This window comes from Carcharhinus amblyrhynchos, chromosome 14, assembly GCF_965287045.1.
Source record: "Carcharhinus amblyrhynchos chromosome 14, sCarAmb.v2.hapA, whole genome shotgun sequence".
NCBI lineage: Eukaryota > Metazoa > Chordata > Chondrichthyes > Carcharhiniformes > Carcharhinidae > Carcharhinus > Carcharhinus amblyrhynchos.
The window spans coordinates 5,513,336-5,540,459 of NC_137337.1; the positions used below are offsets into that span (position 1 = coordinate 5,513,336).

Here is a 27,124-nt window from a genome sequence, read left to right on the forward strand (position 1 = left end):
GATATACTCTAAAGGCAAGTGCTCGTATTTTACACATTTCTATGTGCAACAGGGATGTACATAAACTTCCACTGAATATCCCTAGATCAATGTTTCCCAAACGGAGTCCTGAGGAACCCTGGTGTTCCATACAACTCATTCAAGGTTCCACAACAGATCCAGCCGCTTCATGTTAGACAGAAATTGTTCTTCCAGTTTGTCCAATTGAAAGCGGTGTTCACACTATGTTGGCTACTGATAGGGGCACTGTGCAGCCTATCAGCAAACAATCAATGCACTGAGAAGCTGGCCACTGACTGGATGAGCTGGAAATAATGGCAATGTCAGCACTGCAAGGGCAAAAACAAAGACAAATGGAAGCTGCTGGAGTAGGCCAAAGCCACAAGGCAGGAGGGGAGCCTGACTTGGAGGCTGGCGGAAGGAGCAGTGGGCGAAGGCTACGGCAGGTGCCCGTGTCGTGGCCAAGGTTGGGGAGTGGGGACTGAGCAGAGGTTGGGACAGAGGAATGCAGCATAAGGTGTGAGTGTATGTGTGTGAGAGCAAGAGAGAGGTGAATGCACATGTGTGCAAATGCTATGGGCTTTGATAATAGTCTAGCAACAGTACTCAAGACTTGTGCTCAAGAATTTGCCACCAAGTTGTTGCAGTACAGCTACAGCACTGGCATCTACCCGGCAATGCAGAAAATTGATCAGATATGTCCTGTACACAATAAACCGAACAAATCCAACCTGTTCTATTACCCTCCATCAGTGTACTCTCCACCATAATGTATGGTAGAGCAGGTTCGAAGGGCCAAATGGCCTATATCTATTTTTCTATGTTTCTATCTCATAATCTACACTTGGTGTAGCTTAAGGTAGTAAAATAAACGGCCTGAGAATTATAACATGCATTCTTCCTCTCCCAGGGACTTCACAACAGTGTCCAGATTAATTGTTTCCTAAATGTCCCCGGTTAAATAACAGACTAAAGATGAATTTGAAACAGTTTACTTCAAAGCTCTGAACATTGCATTTTTAAAAACCAACCATCATGTGTCCAGCATACTGCTATAAAGCCCAATAAACCCACCTGCAATGACTGTAAAATCTGCTTCAACGTCACAAGCTATCAGGTCCCCATTGTGAATGTATTTTTTGACAGACTCTTTCACCTTTCCCATTCCAAGTTCGTTCCCTCCATCGCCAATACCTGGAGAACAAGAAGACAGGATTAACCCTCTGGCAGATGGGTCAATGGGTGGGTATAGGGAGGCAGACATTCATAGGTCGGTTCAAGTTAATTGGCAGAGGAAGGGATCGAGGGTTAAGACAGACGGAACTACCAGTGCAGATGAAATGATCTCTTCCAATCCTGTATACTTCTGCTTTATTTTATGCATCTGCTCTCCCATAATATTCCAGAAGGAATATATTCTTAAGAAGGCTTTCATCATTCTTTTATAATAAGAATAAAATTTATATTATAAATACTTCCTAACATTCGCTGAAGTTTGAGGCTGAAAAATTATGATTACCGTTGTCAAGAGGTAATAGAAAAATCATGGATAACTATTAACTTCTGAAATCATTTCATGAAATAATTAACATTTGCAGGGCAAGATAGCGGAACAATATGGGTAGATAATTTCCTCAGAATTGACACAGACTCATCTATGGACTGACTTTGACATACTTCAGAAGGGCGAGAAGGGGAAACGAACTGACAGAGGGAGATCAGGAACTGTGTCCAAAGAAAGTCCATTTGTGAAAGGTGAGCCTGAACCAGGAAGCGGTGTCTCAGGAATGGAATCTCTGCCACATTGTCACCAATACTTGCATTTATATAATGTTTTGAATGTAGTAAAACATCCACAGGCAATTTACAGGAGCATTATGAGTGCACAAAATGTTTGACATGGAGCCTCTAGGCATTTAAATGTTTGAGCCTCTCGGTTGTAGTTCAGTAAAGGAGACACGAGTTCAGCTTCTTCATAAACTATCTTTATTTCTTTGATCCAATTCTACACAAAACCCCCAGTGCCACCTGTAGCCCCTTTATATCAGTGACTTCTATTGAAGAATTAACACCAAGTTAGGACTTAATTGGAAGGTCTGTTAACCCATTCCTAACATTAAAGAGCTGGTGAGTGGAGTGAGCCAGAGGTTGGGTATGGCTCCAGGGGGCTACAGAGAGAGCCTATGATGCAGTTTGAAAACAAAAATTTAAATTATAAAATTGAAGCACCATAAACTGGGAGCCATATTTGGTCAGTGAGCATAGGGATGAAGGAACTTGATGCACAGATTCCTGGATAGCAATCTGGAATGAGAATCCACTGATATCTGCCCCCTCCTTCACCAAAGGGGGTTAAGGCTGTTCACTGAACTTTGGCTGTATGTCAGTATTTGGAGATGAAAGAACAGTGATAAATATCCAAGTCAGTAAAATTCTAACTTGGTGGTACTCAAGAACATAAGCAGTCAGAACAAAAATAGCTCATATGGTTCCCTTGAAACTGTTCCACCATTCAATAAGATCATGGCTGATCTTCAACCTCAATTCCACTTCCTACCCTATTCTCCTATCTCCCAATTACCTTAGTCCAAAGATCTATTGATCTCAGCTTTGAACATGCTCAACAATAAAATATCCCCAGCCTTCTGCGATTGATAATCTGAAAGACTTGTGAGCTTCTGAAGGTAGGAGCATTTCTTTATCTCAGTCCTAGATGGCTGATTCCTTATCTTGAGGCTCTACTCCCTAGTTTCGAGTTTCTCCCGTACAAGAATCAATCCTACAGCACCTTCTCTGTCAAGCATGTCAGAATCTTTCAATGATATCCTATCATCCTTTCATCCTTCTAAATTACATAGAATATAGACCTCTCCACATAGGACAACTCTCTCAATTCAGAAATCAATCTAGCAAATTTAGGCAGGTATGCTTTTCCATATTTGTTGAGATCTCCGCATTCCTACTCTCTAAGTCTCTGTCCTTGAACCAAATCTCTAGCCACAGCAATACAGTAATCTCAACCCAACCAGCTCTTAACCACTTTGGTACTCTATTGGCTGCCTTTTAAAAATCCAGGTACATTACAACCACTGGCTCCTCTTTATCTACCATGTTAGATATTCAAAAATCTCTAATAGCTTTGTGAAACATGATTTCCCTTTCATAAACTCCACTGATCCTGTCTAATCATATTATGATTTTCTCAATTTAATATTATCCTTATGACTGATCTCAACTAACTAGCCTGTAGTTCTCTGTTTTATCTTTCCCTCCTTTCTATAATTGCAGTATTACATGTGCTACCTCCCAATCCACTGGAACCATTCCAAAGTTCAAGACATTTTAGAAGATCACAAGCAGATCATCCACTATTCCCACATCTACCTCTTTTAGAGAGCCCAAGGACACAGAACATTCATTTGCCAGAGGTGATGGTTTTCTCATTCGTGAGGATGGATTTTTAAAAAATTATTGCTGGAGACTATTGAATTATTCTGTAAAGAAGCCTTTGGTGTACTTGTGTGTGTGTGTGTGCATGAGAAAATTTTAAATAAGCTGAGGAAGGATTAATGGAGACAACTTGTCTGTGAAAGTTGAGAGGTAAAGGGGGTAAAGGTACTAAATGCATGAATTTATAACAAGAGATTACCTGAATAAACATGGAGGGTTTAAAAATCTGCATTAGGAGATAGATCAGGACTTGGTTTTACCGCTTTTAAATTTCAAAGGTGAATAAGGGACTTTTACAACTTACAAAGGTTTCATAAATGAACATGGAGAGTTTATTCAATTTCATTTTATTCAAAAGGGAAGCTAGCAGGAAAACATGAAAGGTCTTAAAATTTGGGAAAGTTGAGTTAAAAGAGGGGCAAAGGACAATGGAATCAAAGATGAAAGGAAAAAGGATAATTAAGGAAAGATGCTGTGCTGAGCTGTGTTGGCTGTGCAAGGGAGATGTCCTGAGACCAGCTTTGTTCTAAAAGAAAGTGCAAAATCTGAAGCAGCCATCTAGAAAATCCTTTGTTTCAGAAAGCAGTCTTGAGGAAGAATTTTCTTGGATTGAGAAGATGGCTGGTATACCTTTAGAAGTGACAGCAGTTTTGTCTAGGGCAATATTATTAGATTTTTATAGCTTAAAAACTGTAGCTGAGAAGGCATTTACTTGCATGTTCTGATCAATTTGGTTTTTACCTATGTAACTTTAATCTTGTGTGTTTAAGTTTTCTTTTCCTCTTATTAACAAATCTTTTGATTTTTAAAATCTGAAGAGTTACTGGAATTCTGTGTTTCTGGTATTGTTTGTTTTCTCCTTATTTTCAAAATGCAATAAAGGTTATGATCTGTAAGACATGTTTCCCTCTGGGATTTGATTTGCTTAGCAAGTAACATTCCATAATCATAGCACATTTCAGTTCCTGTCCTTCTGGCAAGTGGAAGTCTCAGTGGCGGAAGGTGCTCTTGAAATATCCTCAAGGTGCTACTGCGATGTATCCTATCACTCCTACTAACCTTAAACACAGTGCACCGATGGAGAAGTTTAAGTTTTTATATTTATTTATTAGCGCCACAAGTAGGCTTACATTAACACTGCTAAGAAGTTGCTGCAAAAATTCCTTAGTTGCCACACTCCAGCGCCTGTTCAGGTACACTGAGGGAGAATTTAACATGAAGAATGCATCTAACCAGCATGTCTTTCGGCCTGTGGGAGGAAACTGGAGCACCCGGAGGAAACCCACACAGATGTGGGGAGAATGTGCAGACTCCACACAGATAGTGACCTGGAATCAAATCTGGGTCCCTGTTACCATGAGGCAGCAGTGCTAACTGGGCATGGATGGTGAGTCCAAGGATACCAATCAAGCAAACTGCTTTCTCCAGAATAGTGTTGAGCTTCTTGAAGCAGCACTGGTTTCAGTGAAGCAATTGGTGCAATCTATTCTCTCAATTGTCAGGGAGATGGTAGTGTAATGGTAATGTCATTGAACTAGTATTCCAGAAGTCTAGGTTAACGCTGTGTGGGTATGTGTTTAAATCTTATCACAGCAGCTGGTGGAACTCAAATTCAATTCTGGAATATGAGGCTAGCCTCAGTAATGGTGGTCAAGAAATGATCAACTTTTGTACAAATCCATCTGGTTTTCTAATGCCCTTTTGGGAAGGAAATCTGCCATCCTTACTCGGTCTAACCTAGTAAAACTTCAGATCCATTGTAACATAGTTGGCTTCTGAAATGACCAAGCAAGTGACTCAGTTTCAGGGTAATTATGGATTGGGGGGAATAGCAGATAGTGGGGAGGACTGTCAGAGGATACAGCAGGATATAAATTGGCTGGAGACCTGGGCTGAAAGATGGCAGGTGGAATTTAACCTGGACAAATGTGAGATGATGTGATTTCTATTGCAGAAAGAAAGTATAAAGCGAATGGTAGAGCCCTTAGAAACATTAACAAGGATCTAGGCATGCAGATCCATAGTTCCCTGAACATGGCAACTCTGGTGGACAAAGTGATCAAAAAGGCATATGGCATGCTGGCTTCATCAGTCAGGATGTTGAGTATAGGAATTGGAAAATCATGTTGCAGCTGTATAAGAATTTAGATAGGCTGCATGTTGCAGCTGTATAAGAATTTAGATAGGCTGCATTTGGAATATTGTGTAAAATTCTGGTTGCCATACCACTGGAAGGATATTGATGCATTAAAAAGGATGCAGAAGAGATTTACCAGGATGTTGCTTAGTTTGGTGATATGGACTATGAAGAAAGATTGAACAAACTTGGATTGTTTTCATTGGAGCATCGAAGGATGAGGGGGGACCTGATAAAGGTTTACAAGATTATGACAGGCTTGGATAGAGTGGGTAGTCAGAGTCTTTTTACCAGGGTCAAAGGGTCAATTACTTGGGGGGCAGGTGTTGAAAGTGAGAGGGGGAAAATTTAAAAGAGATGTAAGGGGCAAGTTTTTCACAGAATGTGATGAATGCCTGGAATGTGCTGCTGGAGGTGGTGGTGGAAGCAGATTCTATAACAACGTTCAAGAGGCATCCGGATAGATCGATGAATAGGCAGGGAATAGAGAGATATGGACCATGTAGAGGCAAGAAAATATTAACGAGCCATCTGGGTCGGCACAGACTTGGGCCGAAGGGCCTGTTCCTGGGCTGTACTGTTCTTGTTCTTTGATCAACTACAACTGCCAATGATGCCCACATCCCATGAAAGAAGAAATTTTTAAAAAGGGACAAATTTCCAACCTAAATTTGTAGTTACCTGTTGTGGTAATTCCAGGGGTGTTCTGTGCTGTGAGGAACAGTTTGTCAATTGGATCCACCAGGTGTTTAATGTTCACTTTCCGTGCATTGTAGTAATTGCCATCTGCAGCCATTCCAGCACGCTCGATTGCTACAAGGTGATCAAACCTGTCCATATATAGTCATGCAAAATTACTCAATAACTTGTTAATGACTGAACCCAGTTACTTATTACAGGAAGGTGTCCATAACTTGCCCAGCACAACTTCTGTGTTTTGCACAGAATTACCGTTTAGATTTATTTAACTTATTCCCCTCTAATTCAAGCCCAGTGACTTCAGTGTGTGATCTCGGCCGACATCTTAGTCAAATATTAAGGAACTGACTACTTGTTTTGATGATGTTGAATTGTATAGTGACCTCTGATTTTACTGATATATGAAATCTAATTGTAGAGTGATGTCTACTAAAATGAGTGGGAATGTTCCATTGTCTCCCAAATCATGCTTTACAGTTAAGGTTTACCTTGGAAACTGTGGATCTCCATCATGGCAAAGGAACTTTAGGGATGAATCTTCACCATCATCCTGGAAGCTAACAACAGGGATGGGAGTTTTCAGCACTTCTAAGAACAGAAAAAAGACAGACTTGAACTACAGAGAATATTGGGTATGCACAGGGCAGGATCTATAAGAGTAAGGGACAGATTAATCAGAACTGGTAAAACAATTCTATTCCAAATATTAACCTGCCATTTTCTTCTGAATGTGACATGACCCAGTGTGAATTGCCAGCATAAATATGAGGAAGACAATCAGAACATTCAAGGACAAAGGCAGGCCAGTGAAACGGGCAGACAGGTGGCAGGTGAAATTTAGTGCAGAGGAGTGTAAAATTATGCCTTTTGGTAGGAAGAATGAGGGCAGGGAATATAAAAGGTACATTTTTAAAGGGGGTGCAGGACCGAGGGATCTAGGGCATACATACATGAAACCTTGAACGTGGCACAGCAAGTTGAGAAAATAATTATGGGATCTTGGCTTTATAAGTAGAAACAGGACAAAAGCAAGGAAGTTATGACGAAACTTTACAAAACACTGGTTTGGCCTCAACTGGAGTACTGTACCCAATTCTGGGCACTTCGCTTTAGGAAGGATATGAAGGCAGAAGGAATTCAAAATTGATTTATAAAAATGGTTGCAGAAATGAAGGACTTCAGTTATGTGAATAGATTGACGATGCTGGGGTTGTTCTCCTTAGAGAAGAGAAAGTTGAGAGGAATTTGTTAGAGGAATTTCAGTGAGGGGTCCGGACAGAATGGAGAGGGAGATACAGTTCCCATTAATGGAAGGGCAAGAAACCAGCAGACACAAATTTGAGGCGATTGGTCAAAGAAACAAACAGCAACATAAATAAAATCTACTTAGACAGTGAGGTGTTAATTCAGCAGGCCTCCCTAAAAGATGTAAGGCAGAGTCTCCAGCTGGTGGACTAGGTCCCCGTCACCTCCAAAAATCTGTATTCTTCATTTGCTGACTGACCAAACAGCATTTATTAAAAATGGGAAAAAACATTACCTCGCTCAACAGCTTCGTCAATAATCTTTTTGTTCATCTCTAAGGCTCTTTGATCAGTTACTATGACAACATTCTTCTTCTGGGCCTGCAACATGGCTGCTATGGCAATAGCTCCTGGAGGACCATCCGTCTCCTCTGGAGGCTGGTGATTGAAGTGCGTTGGAAATCCAGTCGTTATGAGCACAGATTTTGCGTGTGACAGGGAGAGGCAGGCTTTCAGCAGCTGGTTTTCAATCAATAAATGCTTGATACCGCGATTGCCTGAACAGGACAGAAACATGTATCCTTAAGTTTCTATTCCAAGTGGTTCAATTACATTCTAAGATGCATAGTTCAATTGGAACAAAGTCCAAGAGTCACTGCATGTTGATAACGGATGAGCACAGTACAGATTCTTTACAGCAATGGGACTTATTTAGCTCCAATTTGTGGGTCCAGTGGAAGCTACACACAAATCAATCTGTGTTACTAACAGTATGGTAAACAGTCATACTAATTTACTTCGTGCTAACTCAGCCGCAGACAAGAATTTTGCCACAGGCACTTTTATGCCAATGTGGCTGAATGGAATTTTAGCTTTTAATATTTGAAAGATCTTCGATCAAGCAAACTTGATTTTTTGATTAAAGTTGTTTTTTCACTATGCTGGGATTTCTTGTGACCAGTGGCCTGGAATATGTCAAAGGACAGAAGGTGTCAGGTTTAACAGCTTGTCCTTGACAGCGAAAAGTTCCGTAGGAGTCAGTGTTCCTTATCTGGGCATGGCACTTAAGAGGCCTAAAGATGATGAGGTTTGGAGTGACCGATGACATTATTCTGGCATAATCAAATGATGCAATTGGGATTCTGATCAATTCATTGGCTGGTTATCAAAGAATTTTTGGAGTTTTAACTCTGCTCACACAAACAGCTTGTTCAGAAAGGCAGTGTGAAGAAACCGGAAACCAAGCTCACTAGGAAAGACAACACCTGGAAGAAGAAGAGGACAAAGTACTGATTCCATGTGACAACAAAATCCTGGCCAGGTTTTAATTGCAAGTGGAAATCAACCTTAAATAAAGTAATAGATAGTGAATATTTGGTTTATGCATTGCAAATATTTACTGTTGTTTAAGTAGCTGCAGAATAAAGGAAACTGTTTAAGTATTTAAAGTCGACTTTGTGCCTTTATTCGCTATGGAGGTTAAAACACACAGGTTTGGACAACACCAATAAGCCTTCCATTCAAAGGACATCCATCAAGCTCCCCAGCAGATAAAGCTTGTCTGTTGCATTATCCCTACCTCCGTAACCTTTTCCAGCCCTATAATCCTGGAGCAAATTTCCATGCCCCCAATTCTGGTCAATTGCACATTCTAATCACTCATGAGTGGATGAAGAGTGGACTGATTGATGCCCCCTCAGCTCTGACATACGCACATTGAGTGAGGGCACAGGAGAGCTGCTAGTCCTTATATAATTCAAGCCATCAATTGGGGATATAATCAGAGGCTCATTACAGGAAAAGACACTCTTCATCCACTGAAAGTTTGGTGGTCACTTCATTACCATATAGATTTCTCTGGCCTCCCCTCAATGGGAGGCAGCACACTGTTTGCTGGCAGTGGGATCTTCTAGTCCCATTGCTGTCAACAAGAATTCCATTGATGCGCCGGGAAATCCGTGCAGGAACACACAGCCAGAGGGATCAGAGAATTCCACTAGCAAACAGAATTCTGGCCATGGTTAGAAAAATCGACAGTGAAAAAAAACCCAATGTACCAACAAAAATCTATCCATAATTCAGGAGACCATAGGAAAAGGTCATCTAAGTGGCCATAATAATGTTTTAGTTTCTGCCCATATCAGCTCCCTGCCTGATCTGCCACGCTCTTGGATTATGTGTCGTTGGGATATGGTAGGAGGATTCATTTATAATGATTGTGCAGCAAGATTATAGCTGATTGTGAATGCAGCAGATGCGAATCCCTGGATAAATCTCACAGGTCCCTGCCTTCAAGTGTAACATCACCAAATTTGGTTTGGCAGACAGTGGCAGGGAGGAGGATGGAAAGTTGGTTGAGATTGGGCCGCCTTGGCTGGAAGGGAACTGAGTTAGGAACTGGAGAATGGGCAGCATGGTGGGCAGCACAGTGGTTAGCACTGCTACCTCACAGCTCCAGGCACCTGGGTTCAATTCCCAGCTTGGGTCACTGTCTGTGTGGAGTTTTCACATTCTCCCTGTGTCTGCGTGGGTTTCCTCTGGGTGCTCCGGTTTCCTCCCACAGTTCAAAGATGTGCTAAATTGCCCCTTAGTGTCCCAGGATGCAGAGGTTAGAGGGATTAGCAGTGTAAATATGTAGGGTTACAGGGTTAGGGATTGGGTGGATTGCTGTCGGTGCAGGCTCAATGGGCTGAATGGCCTCTTTCTGCACTGGATGGATTCTATAATTGTAATAGCTTATTCTGAAAACTAGGAAACCACAGAGACTCACTGAGCTCAACATGGAGACTGGAGATGGGTGAAAGAGGTTCCGGGGAGTGCAATAGAGATGATCTTTCAAAGGGGCATTCATGATCTCAAAAATATTGGGGAGGGAAAACGGTTTTCTTTTAACCTCTGAGAACATGGGGCATTGGTGGGAAGTGGGTGATTGTTGGAATCTATACATAAAGCCAGATAATTGCAGACACCTAGTGGAGATGCCTACCAAACCCTCCCCAAGACCATTTCCACGGTAACTTTGTTAATAAGTAGTCTCTGAAGCCCACTAAATCTGACACCCACAAACCATTTAGTTGTGACTAGCATGCTCTTCTTACCTGGATCTTGCTGAATCAGCTTGTCCAGTGCCTTGAATTTCTCAACTGTGGTAACTGAGGCAACGCTATAGTGGAGCGGATTCTGAGAAATGCAAAAAACACGCGGGGTTTCTGTGTCAGCAGCATAGTTGCTGCTCACCTCGAGTTCACTCCTCAAGTCAGTAATGAACATACAGCCAGAAGCATGGGTGAAAGCCAGGGGTGATTCTGAAAGTAAGGGGAATTGAACCAGTTAAAACTTATTTACAGAATGTTAAAGGGAAAAAGGATAGAATCAAATTTATATCGACATTCACAATATACACGTCGGTTATAGGCACACTGATGAGGGAAACTAACCTTATGATTGTAGGATGTCATGCAAAAAGTGTCATATTCTATCAATCCCCGCACTCAGGGACATTAACAACACCTGCATCATGGGGCAACACAGTGGCACAATGGTTAGCACTGCTGCCTCACAGCACCAGGGACCCGGGTTCAATTCCCAGCTTCAATCACTGTCCGTGCAGAGTCAGCATGTTCTCCCCGTGTCTGCATGGGTTTCCTCTGGGCGCTCTGGTTTCTTTCCACAGTCTGAAAGATGTTCTGTTAGGTGCATTGGCCATGCTAAATTCTCTCTCAGTATACCCAAACAGGCACCAGAGTGTGGCAACTAGGGGATTTTTCACAGTAACTTCATTGCAATGTAAATGTAAGACTGCTTGTGACACTAATAAATAAACTTTAAACTTCACTGCAAAGATCAAGCATCAGATTAAGCCCAAGATGGGGTGCATTGCCTTATCTTGTCAGCTTGGATTTTGTGGGGACCATGAATTGGATTCAATTAGAATTTGAATTTGGTTTTTGGACTAAGCAAGGAATGGATTTGGATTTGCCCAGCTCCACTCTGAGCATTGGCTTTGTAACTTTAACAATGGAGAAAAAAATATATGTAATTCAGACCAACCCCAACTTCCCCTCACAGCTCTCTTTAGGAATTTGATGGAAAAGAAATCAACTTGCATTTTACATAACACATTTAACATGGTAAACCACTCCAGGATACTCCACAAAAGAAGGTTAATTAAATAATTAACAAACTTTAAAGGGCCTGGGGTTTTAAGCAACTTGACAGTTCCACAGAGTTTATCCACTTTTAACGCACATTCATATCTATTATTAACAAAGGGGCACCTGACCTTTTCTGAAGGAACACCTGACCTCTCCAAGTAACCAATAGTTTTAAACATTGTTCTCAACCATTTAGACCCAACAAGTCACATTCTGGAAATCCCAGTATTGAAAATTGGATCAATATGAAGGAGGTTGCATTTTTATACATACGGCAGCCTCCATGAACCACAGAAATGCAAAGAACATCTCACCCCACTCCCCACCCCTGTTCCCCTCCCAGTGCCTTGACGAATGGTGAGAGCCAGGTTCCAGAGCTGGTCTTCCAGAACCAGGGTTCTGGTCACTTTGGTTACTGTAAAAATTCAAGCCCCTGTCTCAACAGCTGTATTTATAATACATGTGAATGTTAGAGCCCCATCTATGGGTATCACTGATGTATTACTATCTTGCACATTGCTTGCTGTGTTTTGTACATCAACTCAGTAATACCATTTCAAAAGTACTTAATTGATTGTGAAAAGCTTTAGAGGAATTCTGAGATCAAGAATGTATGCATTAAAGTTTGTGCTTTCTTTAGAATCCCTTTGTGAAAATATTTCTTTCAATAGCCTCTTCTTTGATCCAGCTATAGCATTCCATCTATGTCCTCTAGATGATTTCAGTCTACATCTAAAATCTCTACTGCTAATTTCTCTACTGGCCCCAGTCAGCCTCAGCTAGTTACTTGTCATTTTAAAGATATGATTACTTTCTGCCTTTCCTCTATATCCAAATCATGCTTCCTGCTTCAAACCATTCTACAATTTCCCTCTGTCTTTGGAGAAAACTGTCACCTACCGACTGCTTTTCCTAATTCTTAATTTTTTGCTTGTTACCTTCCACCAAACTGGAGGGATCTGCCCATTTCACCTGTCCAAAGGTTTCCCTGCTTCTGTCTTCAATGCTCTCATTTTCTCCAAATCCCTAATTGTTTCCAACTTCCCAAAAGTTCCACAACATGTTCCAGGCAGCATGGTGGGCATAGTGGTTAGCATTACTGCCTCACAGCGTCAGGGCCCCATGTTCGATTCCCACATTGGGTCACTGTCTCTGTGGAGTTTGCATGTTCCCCCCATGTCTGTGTGGGTTTCCTCCAAGTGCTCCAGTTTCCTCCCACAGTTTAAAGACGTGCTGGTTAGGTGGATTGACTCAAACAGGCGCCAGAGTGTGGCGATTAAGGGAATTTCACAGTAACTTCATTGTAGTGTAAGCCTTACTTCTGGCTAATAAATAAACTTTAATTCTCATGTATGCAACACCAAAGAACAAAATGTAGTATCAGTCATTTATTATTCATTAATTAAAGCAAAACCATACCTCTGCTTTCTTATCCAAAATCTCCAACTACTCACAGTTTACCCTGAAATACGAAGATTATCTTCCTTTCTCTTTTCAACAACATCCCGTTGAGTAGCATGTCTGCATCTTAATCATTCTGCTACTTGGCCTATACAGGTGGAGGCCATTACCCACTTATTTTAATGGGCTACATCAAGTGTCATCCGTGGCTTAGTAGCACTCTCACCTCTGAGCCAGGAGGTTGTGTGTTTAATTCCCTTTCCAGAGATTTCAGTACAACATTTAGATCAGGACTCCAAGTGTGTTACTGAGGGGATGCTGCACTGTCAGAAGTGCTGACTTTCAGATGAGACATTAAACTGAGGCTGTTTACCTTCTCAGATAACAAATCCTGTGGCCACTATTTGAAGTGGAGCAGGGTATGTTCTAGCCAATATCCTGGCCAATATTTTACCTACAATTGACATTCCAAAGAACAGAGTATCTATTCATTTATATCATTGCTATTTGTAAATGCTTACCTTTAATAGCTGCTATGTTTCCGACATTACAACAACTACACGTCAAAAAATACTTAACTGGCTCTGAAGAGTTTTGTGATGCTGAGATTGTGAAAGGTGCTATATAAATGCAATTTTACTGCCAGCAAAATAATTCACACAAGTAGTTAGAGTCACATCCCACTGCTACTCAAGTCCCTTTTCTGTAGCTTACTGCAGCTGTGAACAGCCTCTGTTGCAGTGACTCCGCAGGCCCAGAAGACTGGAGTGTCACCAGGATTTGCTTCAACTCGGTCCCCAAAATCTGGTTTTGACAAGTCTTCAATTCCAATTAATCCTGAGGGTAGTAAAATGAATGTATTTTAATACCCATGTAGCTGACTTATTGGAGAAACATTTAAAAATCAGTCAAAAGCTGCACAGGAGGAAGACAAATGTTGACTCTTTGCTCTTCAAGAGACTGATTGGTGGGACAGCTTCAAAACTTGATCTACTGCAGAGACTCTGCATACCAATTCCTCAGGATATATCTTGGATGGGATAGATTTTATGATTGAATGGTTGGGGAGAGATTGCCTTTACAGGTATGTGATTACTTCCATAATATTTTAACTCTATAGTTAGAACACATCAGGAGTATCAAAGAGAAACTTGGGAGCCATGTACACTAAAATTGCTGTAGCTAGGTACATAGAAGTATTCAATAAGGCTCCTGGAATGTTGTATCAGACATTGTGCTCTGATAAAGGGGAACCTGTGGATGAGCTCTACTTAGATTTCCAGAACTGACCAAAACCGTAAGAAGTTACAAAGGGTTTTGAATGTAGCCCAGTCCATCATGCAACCCAGCCTCCCATCTGTTGAGTCTGGCTGCACTTCCTGCTGTCTTAGAAAAACAGCCAACATAATCAAGGATCCCACGCACCCCGGACATTCTCTCTTCCACCTTCTTCCATCAGGAAAAAGATGCAGAAGTCTGAAATCATGTACCAACCAACTCACGATCAGCTTCTTCCCTGCTGCCATCAGACTTTTGAATTATATTAAGCTGATCTTTCTCTACATCCTATCTGTAACTGCAACACTATATTGTGCATCCTCCTCCCCAATGTACTCTATGAATGGTATTCTTTGTCTGTATAGCGTGCAAAAAACAATACTTATCACTGCATCCCAATACATGTGACAATAGTAAATCAAATCAAAAAGAAGGCATTTGATAAGGTGCCACATAAAAGATTATCATGTAAATTTCATTGTGTAGGCAATAACATACTGGCATGGATTGAAGATTGGCTAGCTTACAAGTAACAGACAATTGGCATAAATTGTCTGTTTTTTTAGCAGGGTGCAATGAGTGGTGTTCTACAGGGATCAGTATGGGGGCCTCAACTTTTTATGATTTATATAAATGACTTGGATGAAAGGACTGAAGGTATGGTTGCAAAATTTGCTGATGACACAAAGATTGTGTAGAGGACATAAAGAGGCTACAAAGAGACATAGAGAAAGTGAGTCAGCATAGTTGTCCATTTTTAGAAGAAGAATAAAAATTACTTATTATCTAAATGGTGACACTCTGAAGTACAGAGGAATTTGGGTGTCCGAGGGCAAGAGTCACAAAAGGCTAGTGTGCAGGTACCGCTAATAGGAAAGCTAATAGAATGTTATCATTTATTGTGAGGCGAATTCAATGCAAAAGTAGGAAGCTTATGCATCAGTTGTACAGGGTATCGCTGAGATAATATCTGGATTATTGTGTACAGTATTGGTCCCCTTATTTAAGAACAGATACAGATGCACCATAACCCACTTAGAGAAGGTTTCCTACACTAATACTAGGAATGAGCCGGTTGTCTTATGAGGAAGGGTTGGAGAAGTTGGATTTGTATTCACTAGAATTTAAAAAAGAGGCAACTTGATTGAAACGTTTTAAAATCCAGAGGGAAATTGATAGGGTGGATGTAAAGAGGTCGTTTCCTCTAGTTGGAGAATCTAGAACTAAAGTCACAGTTTAAAAATAAAGGGTCACTCATTTAAAACAGAGCTGAGGAGAATTCTTTTCTCTCTGAAGGTCACAATTCTCTGGAACTCTCTTCCTCAAAAAGCAGTGGAAGCCAGGATCTTAGAATATTTTTAAGGCTGAGCAAGATAGATTCTTGATTAACAAGGGAGTGAAAGGTTATTGGAAGGAGGCTGGATCAGGGAATTAATGTTATAATTAATCATCCATAATCTTATTGCATGATGGAACAGGCTCAAGGGGCTGAATGACCTACTCCTGTTGCTAATTTGTATGTATATCTGGTTTGTTCTATGTCAGAGGGCTAGGTTATAAAGAGGAAGAAATTATGCCAGAGCTACATAAAACCGTGGTCAGACCATATCCAAGGTAGTGCATATATTTCTGGTCACCACATCATAAAGTAGCAGCCTTGGAAGGTACACAGCACAGATTCATAGGAATGTTACCTGAGTTTTAAGGGTTAGATTCTGAGGTGGGATTACATAAACAAGGTTTGTATTCCCTGGAATTTGGAATATTGACAGCTGATCTGATTTTTACAATTTTGAATTGAGTGGGGTAACTAAAAACTTCTCCAGATCAGAATCCAGGACAATGAAACATAACCTTAAAATCAGAGCCAGGTCATTCTGAAGAGAAATTAGGAAACATTTCTCATATAGAGGGTGGGAATTGTGGAACTCTGTCTCTCTGTCTCTCCCTCCTGTAAAAAAGCAGTGGAAGTTAATTCAACCAATAATTTTAAATCTGAGATTGATAGGATTTTGCTGGCCATAAGTATTGATGGATGTGGAGCCAGGGTGAGTGGGTGGAGGTAAAGTACATATCAACCATGATCCCAATGAGTAGGGTTAAGTCCTCGCTTGATGTTGCCTCACTTTAACATTGCTCATAATGTACTGTCAGCGTATCCATTTCATGTCATTTTCATTTTAATTTGCCACAGGCTTTGTCTTCTGTGATCTATCTGCCCTTTGCTCCCGGATCTTATCTCCTGCCCTGCTTCCCCAGCTTCACCTTGAGTCCAGAGCTTTGCTCCTGCCCTCAGTTCTCATCTTAGGCCCCAGGATCTGTACTTCTCCTTGCTGCTGATTCTACTTCACTGTCTTTGCTGCTGGCTTCACCTGTGCTGAACTCCTGGGTTCAATCGAGTGGCAGAATGGTTAGTGCAGGTAATTCTACAATTTCCCCGAGCTGATAATTGCACTAACCAATATCTGCCACTAATTGGAGATTGGTCAATCTCATTTATTAGATACTGTATTGTATTTCTTCCTATGTTCAGTGACATATTTTAGTTTGCAAGATATTTCAGTTAGGAATGTACAGTGCTGCACCAAGTTTCTAGGTGCCCAGATCACCAACAACCTGTCCTGTTCCTTCCACACCAGCGCTATATTAAGAAAGCCCACCAACGCCTCTAATTTCTTAGGAGGCTAATGAAATTCGGCATGTCTATTACAACTCTCACCAACTTTTATAGATGCATCACAGAAAGCAACCTCTCCAGATGTATAACAGCTTTGTATGGCACCTATTCTGACCAAGACTGCAAGAAACTACACGGTGGCACAGTGATTAGCACTGCTGTCTCACAGCGCCAGGAACCTGGGTTCGATTCGTGATTTGGGACACTGTCTGTATGGGGTCTGCACATTCTCCCCATGTCTGCATGGGTTTCCTTCGGGTGCTCCAATTTCTTCTCACAGTCCACACAATGTACAGGAATATAAGTGTGGCGACTAGGGGAATTACATAGTAATTTAGTTGCAGTGCTTATTTAAGCCTACGTGTGACCATAATAAATGAGCTTTAAAATAGAACATAGAACATAGAACATTACAGCGCAGAACAGGCCCTTCGGCCCACGATGTTGCGCCGACCAGTTAAAAAACAATGACCCACTAACCTAAACCAATCCCTTTTCGTCCATAAACCTATCCACGGATCTCTTAAACGCCCCCAAACTAGGCGCATTTACAACTGCAGCAGGCAGGGCATTCCAATCCCTCACCACCCTCTGGGTAAAGAACCTACCCCTGACATCCGTCCTATAACTACCCCCCTTAATTTAAAGCCATGCCCCCTCGTGCTAGATTTCTCCATCAGAGGAAAAAATGGTTGTGAATGTAGCCCAGTCCATCACGCAAACAAGCTTCCCATCCATTGATTCAGTCGACACTTCATGCTGCATCGGAAAAGCAGCCAGCATAATCAAGAACCCCAATCATTCTTTCTTCCACCTTCTTTTGTTGGGAAAAAGATACAAAACTCCAAGAATACATACCAACCGACTCAAGAACAGCTTCTTCCCTGCTGCCATCAGACTTTTGAATGGACTTACCTTATTGAATCACAGAATCATGCAGTGCAGAAGGGGTCCACACCAAATACGATCCCACCCAGTCCCAAGCCCCGTAACTCTTTGCATTTACCCTAGCTAGTCCCCCTGACACTAATGGTCAATTTAACATGGCCAATCCGCCAAACCTGCACATCTTTGGATTGTGGGAGGAAACCAGAGCACCCGGGGAGAATCCACACAGACACGGGAAGAACTCCTACAGACAGTGGCCCGAGCCAGGAATTGACCTGTGTCCCTGGCACTGTGAAGTAGCAATGCTAACCACTGTGCCACTGTGTCACCCTTACATTAAGCTGATCTTTCTCTACGGTGATTGTAACACTACATTCTGCATGATCTCCTTTCCTTCTCCTCTATGTACTCTATGAACAGTATGCATTGTCTGTATAACGCTCAAGAAACAATACTTTTCACTGCAAACCAAAAAATGTGACAATAATAAATCAAATCAAGCATGAATGGTACAGCATTGAAACTTCTACATTGCTTAGTCCAGTCGAGGAATGTCCAAAGGAACCTAACTCTGGCTTTAACATTGATTGCTATAGAGCCCCAGGATTCATTTACAGTTGTGATTTCACGAACACAACCACAATTTAAAGTGAGGACTTACTGTAATGGAACAGGCCCTAGGAATTGAATGGCCTCCTCTTGTCCCTATGTGCTATTCCCAGAAACGAGAACAGAGAAAGCGATCCTCTATTGCATTCTCTCTAAGAGCCTGAAGGCAATCTTACCTGGGTGTCCAATGTGTACAGGAGCACCGTGGACATCTTTCATGTGATGGGTTACTTCCACAGCTGCATCAAGTTTGTCTGAGGGGATAGGTCGCATAGAGACTACCATGTTACACTGGAAACGGCCAACCCCAACACATGGAATGGATGTCTGAGGCATACAGGTCGATGGGATGAAGAAATGGAAAGAACATAAGGAAGTTCAGCCACAAAGTTGCTTGTTAAAAAAAAATCAATATTTGACTTGCCGGCAAGGGACACATGTTTGCATAGAACCTAGATAAACAAAACCAAATGGACCCATGTGCAACCACCCTCCCCATGACCACAGAGCTGCCCGACATGGCTTTGATCTTGACTGAAATCAGAGCCTTGATTGGTTTTTGAGGGTCTAATAATTTAATAGTGAACCAGACTGGTTTGCCACGACAGTAAAAATGCTGAATAGGCCGCAGACTCTGGTTTCCATGCCGATAGTAGAGCACTGAACCCACAAAAACGTGGTTGGCTGTGCGGAGCCAGAACTATTTTGCACACACAGTCAATGGGGCATGGCCCACTCTGCACCAGTCTGCAGTGCCTCAGCAAGGCAGATGGGTCTTCATTTTGAGTGGTTGATGCTATGAGTTGTTTGATACAACCGACCTCAGAGGGCAGCTTCCAATGAAGCATGGTCACCAGAATGTATTGACTGTGACTGCTTTCCTTTCTTCAATCTTGAGAATCTGACACTCTGGTAAGGCTGGCCTGCAGTACTCTAGTTGCCAGAAGTTGGTTGTGGGCCCTCTTCTAGAAGCTCTGCAGTTTATGGGCATTTTAGGCAATGGACTATATTACGAGGTCACTTTAATGGACAGTTAAGAATCAACATTATTAATAAGGAACAAGAGTCACATATGGAACAGACTGGATCAGAATGGCAGATTTCCATCTATAAAGTACAATACCAAATTTAAATGGCATTCCGACAGAGTTAAGATCGCTTTTGCCAATCCCAGTTTTTGATTTGAAATGGGATGAGAAGTTTCAAAGTGCCATGGTGGGATTTGAACTCACAATCTAGTGATTATTGGTCCAGGCCCCTTCAGTACCGGAAAATGCTGAAAAACTCAGCAAACTCAGTATTTTGCTTTTACTCTTCATTTCCAATCCAGTAATATAAAACTACTCTAGTAACAGCGACTATTCTAACAGCCCACCCTGTTAAATGGTTTTAAATAAATGTGAAAATGTATAAATTTGAGCCTACCTTGAACATACTGACATTGCACTCTTGTTCAATATTTCTTACTGGAACACCAGCCTGGAGAAGTGCACTCTCAAAGGAAAAGCTGCATCCCAGATAAAACGTAACCATGTCCTTCAACTGCTCAGTGTATTCCATAAGGCTGCTCACATTGCCTGTAACATTTCCTCCCTCAAACTTGATGTACTGTGAACAATCAGTCCTAAAGCCAAATTACAATGTTAGATTTAGTTTAAAGGCCTTTGTTTCTTAATCCAGAATAATAATTCTGATTTAACTAGTTCAGTTAGTTCCTGGATTCCTTGGTCAAGGGCTGAGGCTCCCAGTGAAAACACCAACTTTGATAAGAGGCACGGAGAGAGTGAGTAGGAACTTTGGGATATGACGAGGTCATTCAGACCTAGAGCCTGTCCCAACATTCAATGAGATCATGGCTGATCTGTACTTCAACTCCGCTTATCCTTTTGGTTTCACTCCCTTAATAAACTTACTGAACAAATACCTATCAATCTCAGTTGCAACCTGCTTTAGCAGCTCCCTAGAGGAAGAGAGATCCAGATTTGCATTATTCTTTGTGTGAAGAGGCATTTACTGATATTACCCTAGAGTAACCAAGTGCTGATTTTAAAATTAGGTGCTGGGCACACGCCCCTATATCCCGTTGGTGAATCTGGGGAATGTTGGTCAACTATTGGACTTTGGGAGGAATCACAACCAGCCATGTGGACTTCCCAGTAGAACTCACCAAATTAGGATCTGCAGCAGTGACCCAGGCAGACTTTTCTAAGTTTTTTTTGTCCTGTCCCTTCCTGAGCCAGGACACATTATTATTTGAAATACTCCATATCTGTCCTTGACTGATATCCACTGATTCACTTGCAGTCGAGGTTTGAAACCAACTCCTTCTGGTCTGTATGGCTCAGTGTTACACTGGCTGGGTGTCCCTGGCCACTCAGCTGTCGGGTAGGCTCTTGGGGTGAAATCACTGCTCTGTTGCTAATGTGTCAAATTATATGTATTTTGGTATTGTGGATCCACAGTTCCCAAAAACTTCTTTTGGTCAAACTGAATAAAGATTATTCCCAAACATGTTGGAGTCGAGTTGTAGAAGCTTACACTTGAGAACTACAGACAAGGTAAAGTGTATTTGAACCTACCTTATATCAGAATCATTGCTGAGTGGTGGGCAGCTCCACTCACCAGGTTTACTCCTGTACAGTAATGGCAGTGGTCCAGTGTTTGCCAAACAAAACTTCTCAAAGTCATCAGCCAATGTCTTGTGTATTATCACAATGTTGGCTTGCTTGAAACCTTTTGAGAGTAAATCCATAAGACAAGTAATTACCTACAATAGTTGGACTTCTCAAAATACTAAGAGAGAAGAAAACTTTTGTACTGAATTTTCCCATGAGCAGTGGGCAAATAGCACCAGTTATTCATTGCACTTGCTCAGAGATTTCCTATTGGCTTTTGTATGGCTATTTGCTGTCAGCTAAACATCCAAAAAGTGCAATGCCCTTTACAAGGCATCTGGGACCTGTATGAACAGGGTAGCAAACTGTCCAATCTTAACCAATCCAACTGAAGAACAGGAATTTTACCATCCTGCCCACTATGGGAATCGGAGCTGGTGAGGGGCACACCACGGGACGGTACTTTGACCTTGGGTGGGATTTTATGGTTTTGGGACAAGCGAGGCCTAAACATCCTGTCCACTGAGTCTAAACCAGCATAATCAAATTGAATCAAGTAAGCTAAATAAAGTGAGGGAAAGAGAGACTGTATTAAGAGAGAAAGGGGCAGAGAAAAAGAAACAAAGAGAAAGTTAAAAAAAACACTTAAAAAAAATCCAACAATAGTTAAAAGCTGAAAGAATGAGACTCCACACTTTTAAAAGTTAATTTTCAGTGCCAGAGTTGTTGTTTCACAGTAATTAAGGCATCATACAATTAAAAGACTACTTGGGCTAGAATAGACAAATACTAACTTTTGGTGGTTAGTTTAATCTGTATGTATAATTTCAGGAACTTCACTATGTTCAATACGTTTGAATTGAAATCAATGGAGATCACAGAATTATAGAATCCCTACAGCGCAGAAGGAGGTCATTTGGCCCATCGAGTCTGCACCGACAACAATCCCAACCAGGCCCAATCCCCATAATCCCATAAATTCACCTTGCTAATCCCCCTGGCACTAAGGGACAATTTAGCAAACAACCTAACCCACACATCTTTGGACTGTGGGAAGAAACCAGAACACCCAGAGAAAACCAACGTAAACACAGGGAGACAGCGACCCCAGAGCTGGAATTGAACCTTGGTCTCTGACAATGTGAGGCAGCAGTGCTAACCACTGTGCCACCGTGCCACATTCATGCAGGTTATAGAGGAGGGGCACACTGTGCACAGAAACTGCGGTATTTTGTTTTTAATGGTGCATGTGCATCAGTCAGAAGTTGCTGTGTGATTCTTCACGAAGATAACAGTTTGTCTGACCATCATTTCTGCAGTAACATTTGGTCTGTTGTCATGTTTGTTACTTCCAATTTCTCTCTCGCCTTTCTGAAATTGCAAACTCCTGGTGAGGCATCGTATCTCACCCAAGATATGGGAAAATGCCAGCCTAGACAAAGTATCAATGGTGCACTGCTATGTTACTGCGCTCTTAATTCAAGGAATGCAAGTTTAAGCCTCGCCAGATCACCATTTAAAAAAAAAAGTGAAGCTGTCAGATTGTTGAAATAATGCATTTAGCCCACTAATGTCTTAGGAAAAGAATTCAGCACTGGGTTTCTGGCTCCAGGCCCACAAAAAAGGTGGTTGACTCTGAGCTCAGCCCAGCAATCCATTCAATTGTATCAAACCACTTCACCACAAGGACAGCAGTGATTCAAAAAGGCAGTAATCCAGCTTGGATCATGTACATTGAGCCCAAGACAGGAAGAGGGCAGCCTGTCTTGTCAGCTTGGATCTGCAATGTCTCGCTGGTCAAGACTTTGAATTGGACTTTGATTGGATTTGATTGGAATTGACCGAAAAAAAATAATTCATTCAAATTACGGCATTTAGGCCTTTTGGCTAAGATGCAAATGAGATCAAGCTGGACGAGGTGCAATGCCTGCTCTTATCAGCTTGGATCATGTAGATTGAGCCCAAGACAGGAAAAGGGCGGCCTGTTTTGTCAGCTTGGATCTGTAATGTCTCACTAGTTGAGACTTTAATTGGATATAACAAATAGTCAGTAGTCTATTAATACCTACACAGGAGAACCAGAGTCAGGTAACAGAGGCTAAACTTTGTTTTTAATATTTCTTCCATTCTTAAAGTTACAAATGCGCAGGGTTGACTGGCTAGACCTGAATCTATCTCCTTGTTTGCTCCAAAAACCAATTCAAGTTGAATCCAATTCATGATCCCCACATGAGAGATGTACAAGATTCAAGCTGACAAGATTCAAGATTCACCTGATCTTGGGCTTAACCTGACACTTGATCTTAGCCAAAAGATTAAACTTGCAAGCACCATCTGTATCTCTAGAATAAAGGATGCAATCACAGATAATGTTCTCAACTGGTATCTCTACACGTTTGCACTTTCTAACACAGCTTACTGGGGGGGCATTCATAAATGGGACCGTCTTTTGATTCTTATCCCCTATAGAGTACAAATTTCAATGGTAGTGCCCTACCTACTGCCATCCTACCCGAGACCAAATAATGCGACATGGCCTGCATTTTTAGTTGGGCAATTACACTACCATACTCAGCAATGCATGGTGACACAGTGATTAGCACTGCTGCCTCACAGCGCCAGGACCCAGGTTCAATTCCCAGCTGGGGTCACTACCTGTGTGGAGTTTGTACATTCTCCCTATATCTGCATGGGTTTCCTCCGGGTGCTCTGGTTTCCTCCCACAGTCCAAAGATGTGCAGGTTAGGTGAATTGGCCATGCTAAATTCTCCCTTCACGTACCCTAACAGTGCCAGAGTGTGGCTACTAGGGTATTTTCACAGTAACTTTATTGTAGTGTGAATGTAAACCTTTTTGAGACTAATAAATAAACTTTAACTTTATTCACTACACTCATTGCCAGTACCGAGGGAATGCTGCTCTGTCATAGAAGGCCATCTTTTGACCAAGACCAATGCTTTATCTAACATGGATGTGGTAATTCCAAAGACCTTCTCCTTGGTGTCCAGGCCGATATTTATTCCTTAACAACGTCACAGATTACCTGGTTATCTGTGAGAGTTTGCAGAGTGGAAATGGGCTGCAATATTATACACTTAAAAAGCTGCAAGTGCTTTGGGAAGTCCCACGTCCAAAGTGCATAAAAGCAAATTACTGCAGATGCTGGAATCTGAAACCAAAAGAGAAAATGCTGGAAAATCTCAGCAGGTCTGGCAGCATCTGTACGGAGAGAAAAGAGCTGACATTTCGAGTCCTGATGACCCTTTGTCAAAGTTAAAAGGCACAGAAAGTGGGAGATATCTATACTGTTCGGGCATGAAATGAAAGATGAGTCTTAGCCACAAAAACCAGGGAAACCAGCTAATAGCTGTCTGCAGAGAGAGAATAAAGGGTGTGAATGGCCAAACAGCAGAGAAGCTAAAATGAAGATGTTGGGCGGGGGCACGGGGGGGAGGGAGGGCGGATAGGGAGGGATGGCGGCGGAGAGGGAGAGGGAGGAAAATGGATGGAACACAGATAAGATTTAGAAAAGGAGAAGCAAAGGGAGAGAAAAGGTAAGGGAAGGGGCATGAAGTGGGGGAAAGAGTTGGGGGGAAGAAAAGTGAAGAAAGACAATAAAGAAATAAAAGGTCAAGAGCAGTAAAAGTAAACAAAATAGAACGAAAACAAAGGGGTCGAGGTAGGCTGGAGCAAATCATCTTAAGTTGTTGAATTCAATGTTGAGACCAGAAGGCTGTAAAGTGCCTAGCCGGAAGATGAGATGCTGTTCCTCCAGTTTGCATTGAGCTTCACTGGAACATTACAGCAATGATGTGGATGTGCCGGCGTTGGACTGGTGTAAACACAGTAAAAAGTCTGACAACACCAGGTTTTAGTCCAACCGATTTATTTGATAGTAAACGCACAAGCTTTCGGGTTAGTCCCTTCGTCAGTTGAATGGAGAGTTCTGGCCTCAGACAGAGCATATAAAGCACAGACAGTTTACAGATTACTGATTAGAATGCAAATCTTTACACCTAACCTGCTGTTCAAGTCTTGAAGTGGCCGACAATGTGAGTGGAAGGAGCACTGATCACAGGTTAAAGAGATGTGTATTGTCTCCAGACAGTACAGTAAGTGAGGTTTTGCAAACCCAGGCAAGTCACGGGGGTTACAGATAGTGCGACATGAACCCAAGATCCTTGTTGAGACCGTCCTCATGTGTGTGGAACTTGGCTATCAGTCTCTGCTCAGCGACTCTGCGCTGTCGTGTGTCGTGAAGGCCGCCTTGGAGAATGCTTACCCGAAGGTCAGAGGCTGAATGCCTGTGACCACTGAAGTGTTCGCCAACAGGAAGGGAACAGTCTTGCCTGGTGATTGTCGAGCGATGTTCATTCATCCGTTGTCATAGCGTCTGCATGGTCTCCCCAATGTACCATGCTTCAGGACATCCTTTCTTGCAACGTATCAGGTAGACAATGTTGGCCGAGTTGCAAGAGTATTTACCGTGTACCTGGTGGATGGTATTCTCACGTGTGATGATGGTATCCGTGTCGATGATCCGGCATGTCTTGCAGAGGTTGCTGTGGCAAGGTTGTGTGGTGTTGTGGTCACTGTTCTCCTGAAGACTGGGTAGTTTGCTGCGAACAATGGTCTGTTTGAGGTTGTGTGGTTGTCTGAAGGCAAGAAGTGGGGGTGTGGGGATGGCCCTGGCGAGATGTTCGTCTTCATCAATGATACGTTGAAGACTCCGGAGCATCCCCACACCCCCACTTCTTGCCTTCAGACAACCACACAACCTCAAACAGACCATTGTTCGCAGCAAACTACCCAGTCTTCAGGAGAACAGTGACCACAACACCACACAACCCTGCCACAGCAACCTCTGCAAGACATGCCGGATCATCGACACGGATACCATCATCACACTTGAGAATACCATCCACCAGGTACACGATAAATACTCTTGCAACTCGGCCAACATTGTCTACCTGATACGTTGCAAGAAAGGATGTCCCGAAGCATGGTACATTGGGAAGACCATGCAGATGCTACGACAACGGATGAATGAACATCGCTCGACAATCACCAGGCAAGACTGTTCCCTTCCTGTTGGCGAACACTTCAGTGGTCACAGGCATTCAGCCTCTGACCTTCGGGTAAGCATTCTCCAAGGTGGCCTTCACGACACACGACAGCGCAGAGTCGCTGAGCAGAGACTGATAGCCAAGTTCCACACACATGAGGATGGTCTCAACAAGGATCTTGGGTTCATGTCGCACTATCTGTAACCCCCAACACTTGCCTGGGTTTGCAAAACCTCACTTACTGTACTGTCTGGAGACAATACACATCTCTTTAACCTGTGATCAGTGCTCCTTCCACTGACATTGTCAGCCACTTCAAGACTTGAACAGCAGGTTAGGTGTAAAGATTCGCATTCTAATCAGTAATCTGTAAACTGTCTGTGCTTTATATGCTCTGTCTGAGGCCAGAACTCTCCATTCACCTGACGGAGGGACTAACCCGAAAGCTTGTGCGTTTACTATCAAATAAATCGGTTGGACTAAAACCTGGTGTTGTCAGACTTTTTACTGACATTACAGCAAGCCAAGGACAGACATGTGGGCATGGGTGCAGGATCATGAGTTAAAATAGCAAGCAACAGGAAGGTCAGGGTTCTGACTGCACAGAGACCGAAGGTGCTCAGCAAAGCGATCACCCAGTCTATGCTTGGTTTCTCTGATACAGAGGAGACTACGTTGGGAGCAGCAAATGCAATACACCAAATGGAAACAAGAGCAAGTGAAACGCTACTTAACCTGGAATGAATATTTTGGACCTTGGGTGGTGAACATAGAAGAATGCATGACCAGTTTAAAGGAAATAATAAGTTCTTGTTTGGAAAGGCTCAGCTGTTCTTTGATGCACATAGCTCCAATCCTCCCACAAACACACAGGTTAAAAATATTTCAAACTTGATGGTAAATTCC

General features: G+C 42.2%; 1 protein-coding gene across 2 annotated transcripts in view; it reads right to left on the reverse strand.

Moving 5' to 3' along the window:
- dglucy (D-glutamate cyclase) overlaps positions 1–27,124 on the reverse strand; it is a 59,286-nt gene that overhangs the window by 3,617 nt on the left and 28,545 nt on the right. For both annotated transcript variants that reach the window (XM_080202202.1, XM_080202201.1), the window contains 9 exons: positions 21,117–21,270; positions 19,963–20,161; positions 18,714–18,864; positions 13,800–13,922; positions 10,629–10,835; positions 7,827–8,087; positions 6,775–6,874; positions 6,269–6,417; positions 1,075–1,194 (listed from right to left, as the gene is read on the reverse strand). In XM_080202202.1, the coding sequence (XP_080058328.1) occupies positions 1,075–1,194; positions 6,269–6,417; positions 6,775–6,874; positions 7,827–8,087; positions 10,629–10,835; positions 13,800–13,922; positions 18,714–18,864; positions 19,963–20,161; positions 21,117–21,270 (1,464 nt within the window). The remainder of the gene's footprint in view (positions 1–1,074; positions 1,195–6,268; positions 6,418–6,774; positions 6,875–7,826; positions 8,088–10,628; positions 10,836–13,799; positions 13,923–18,713; positions 18,865–19,962; positions 20,162–21,116; positions 21,271–27,124) is intronic.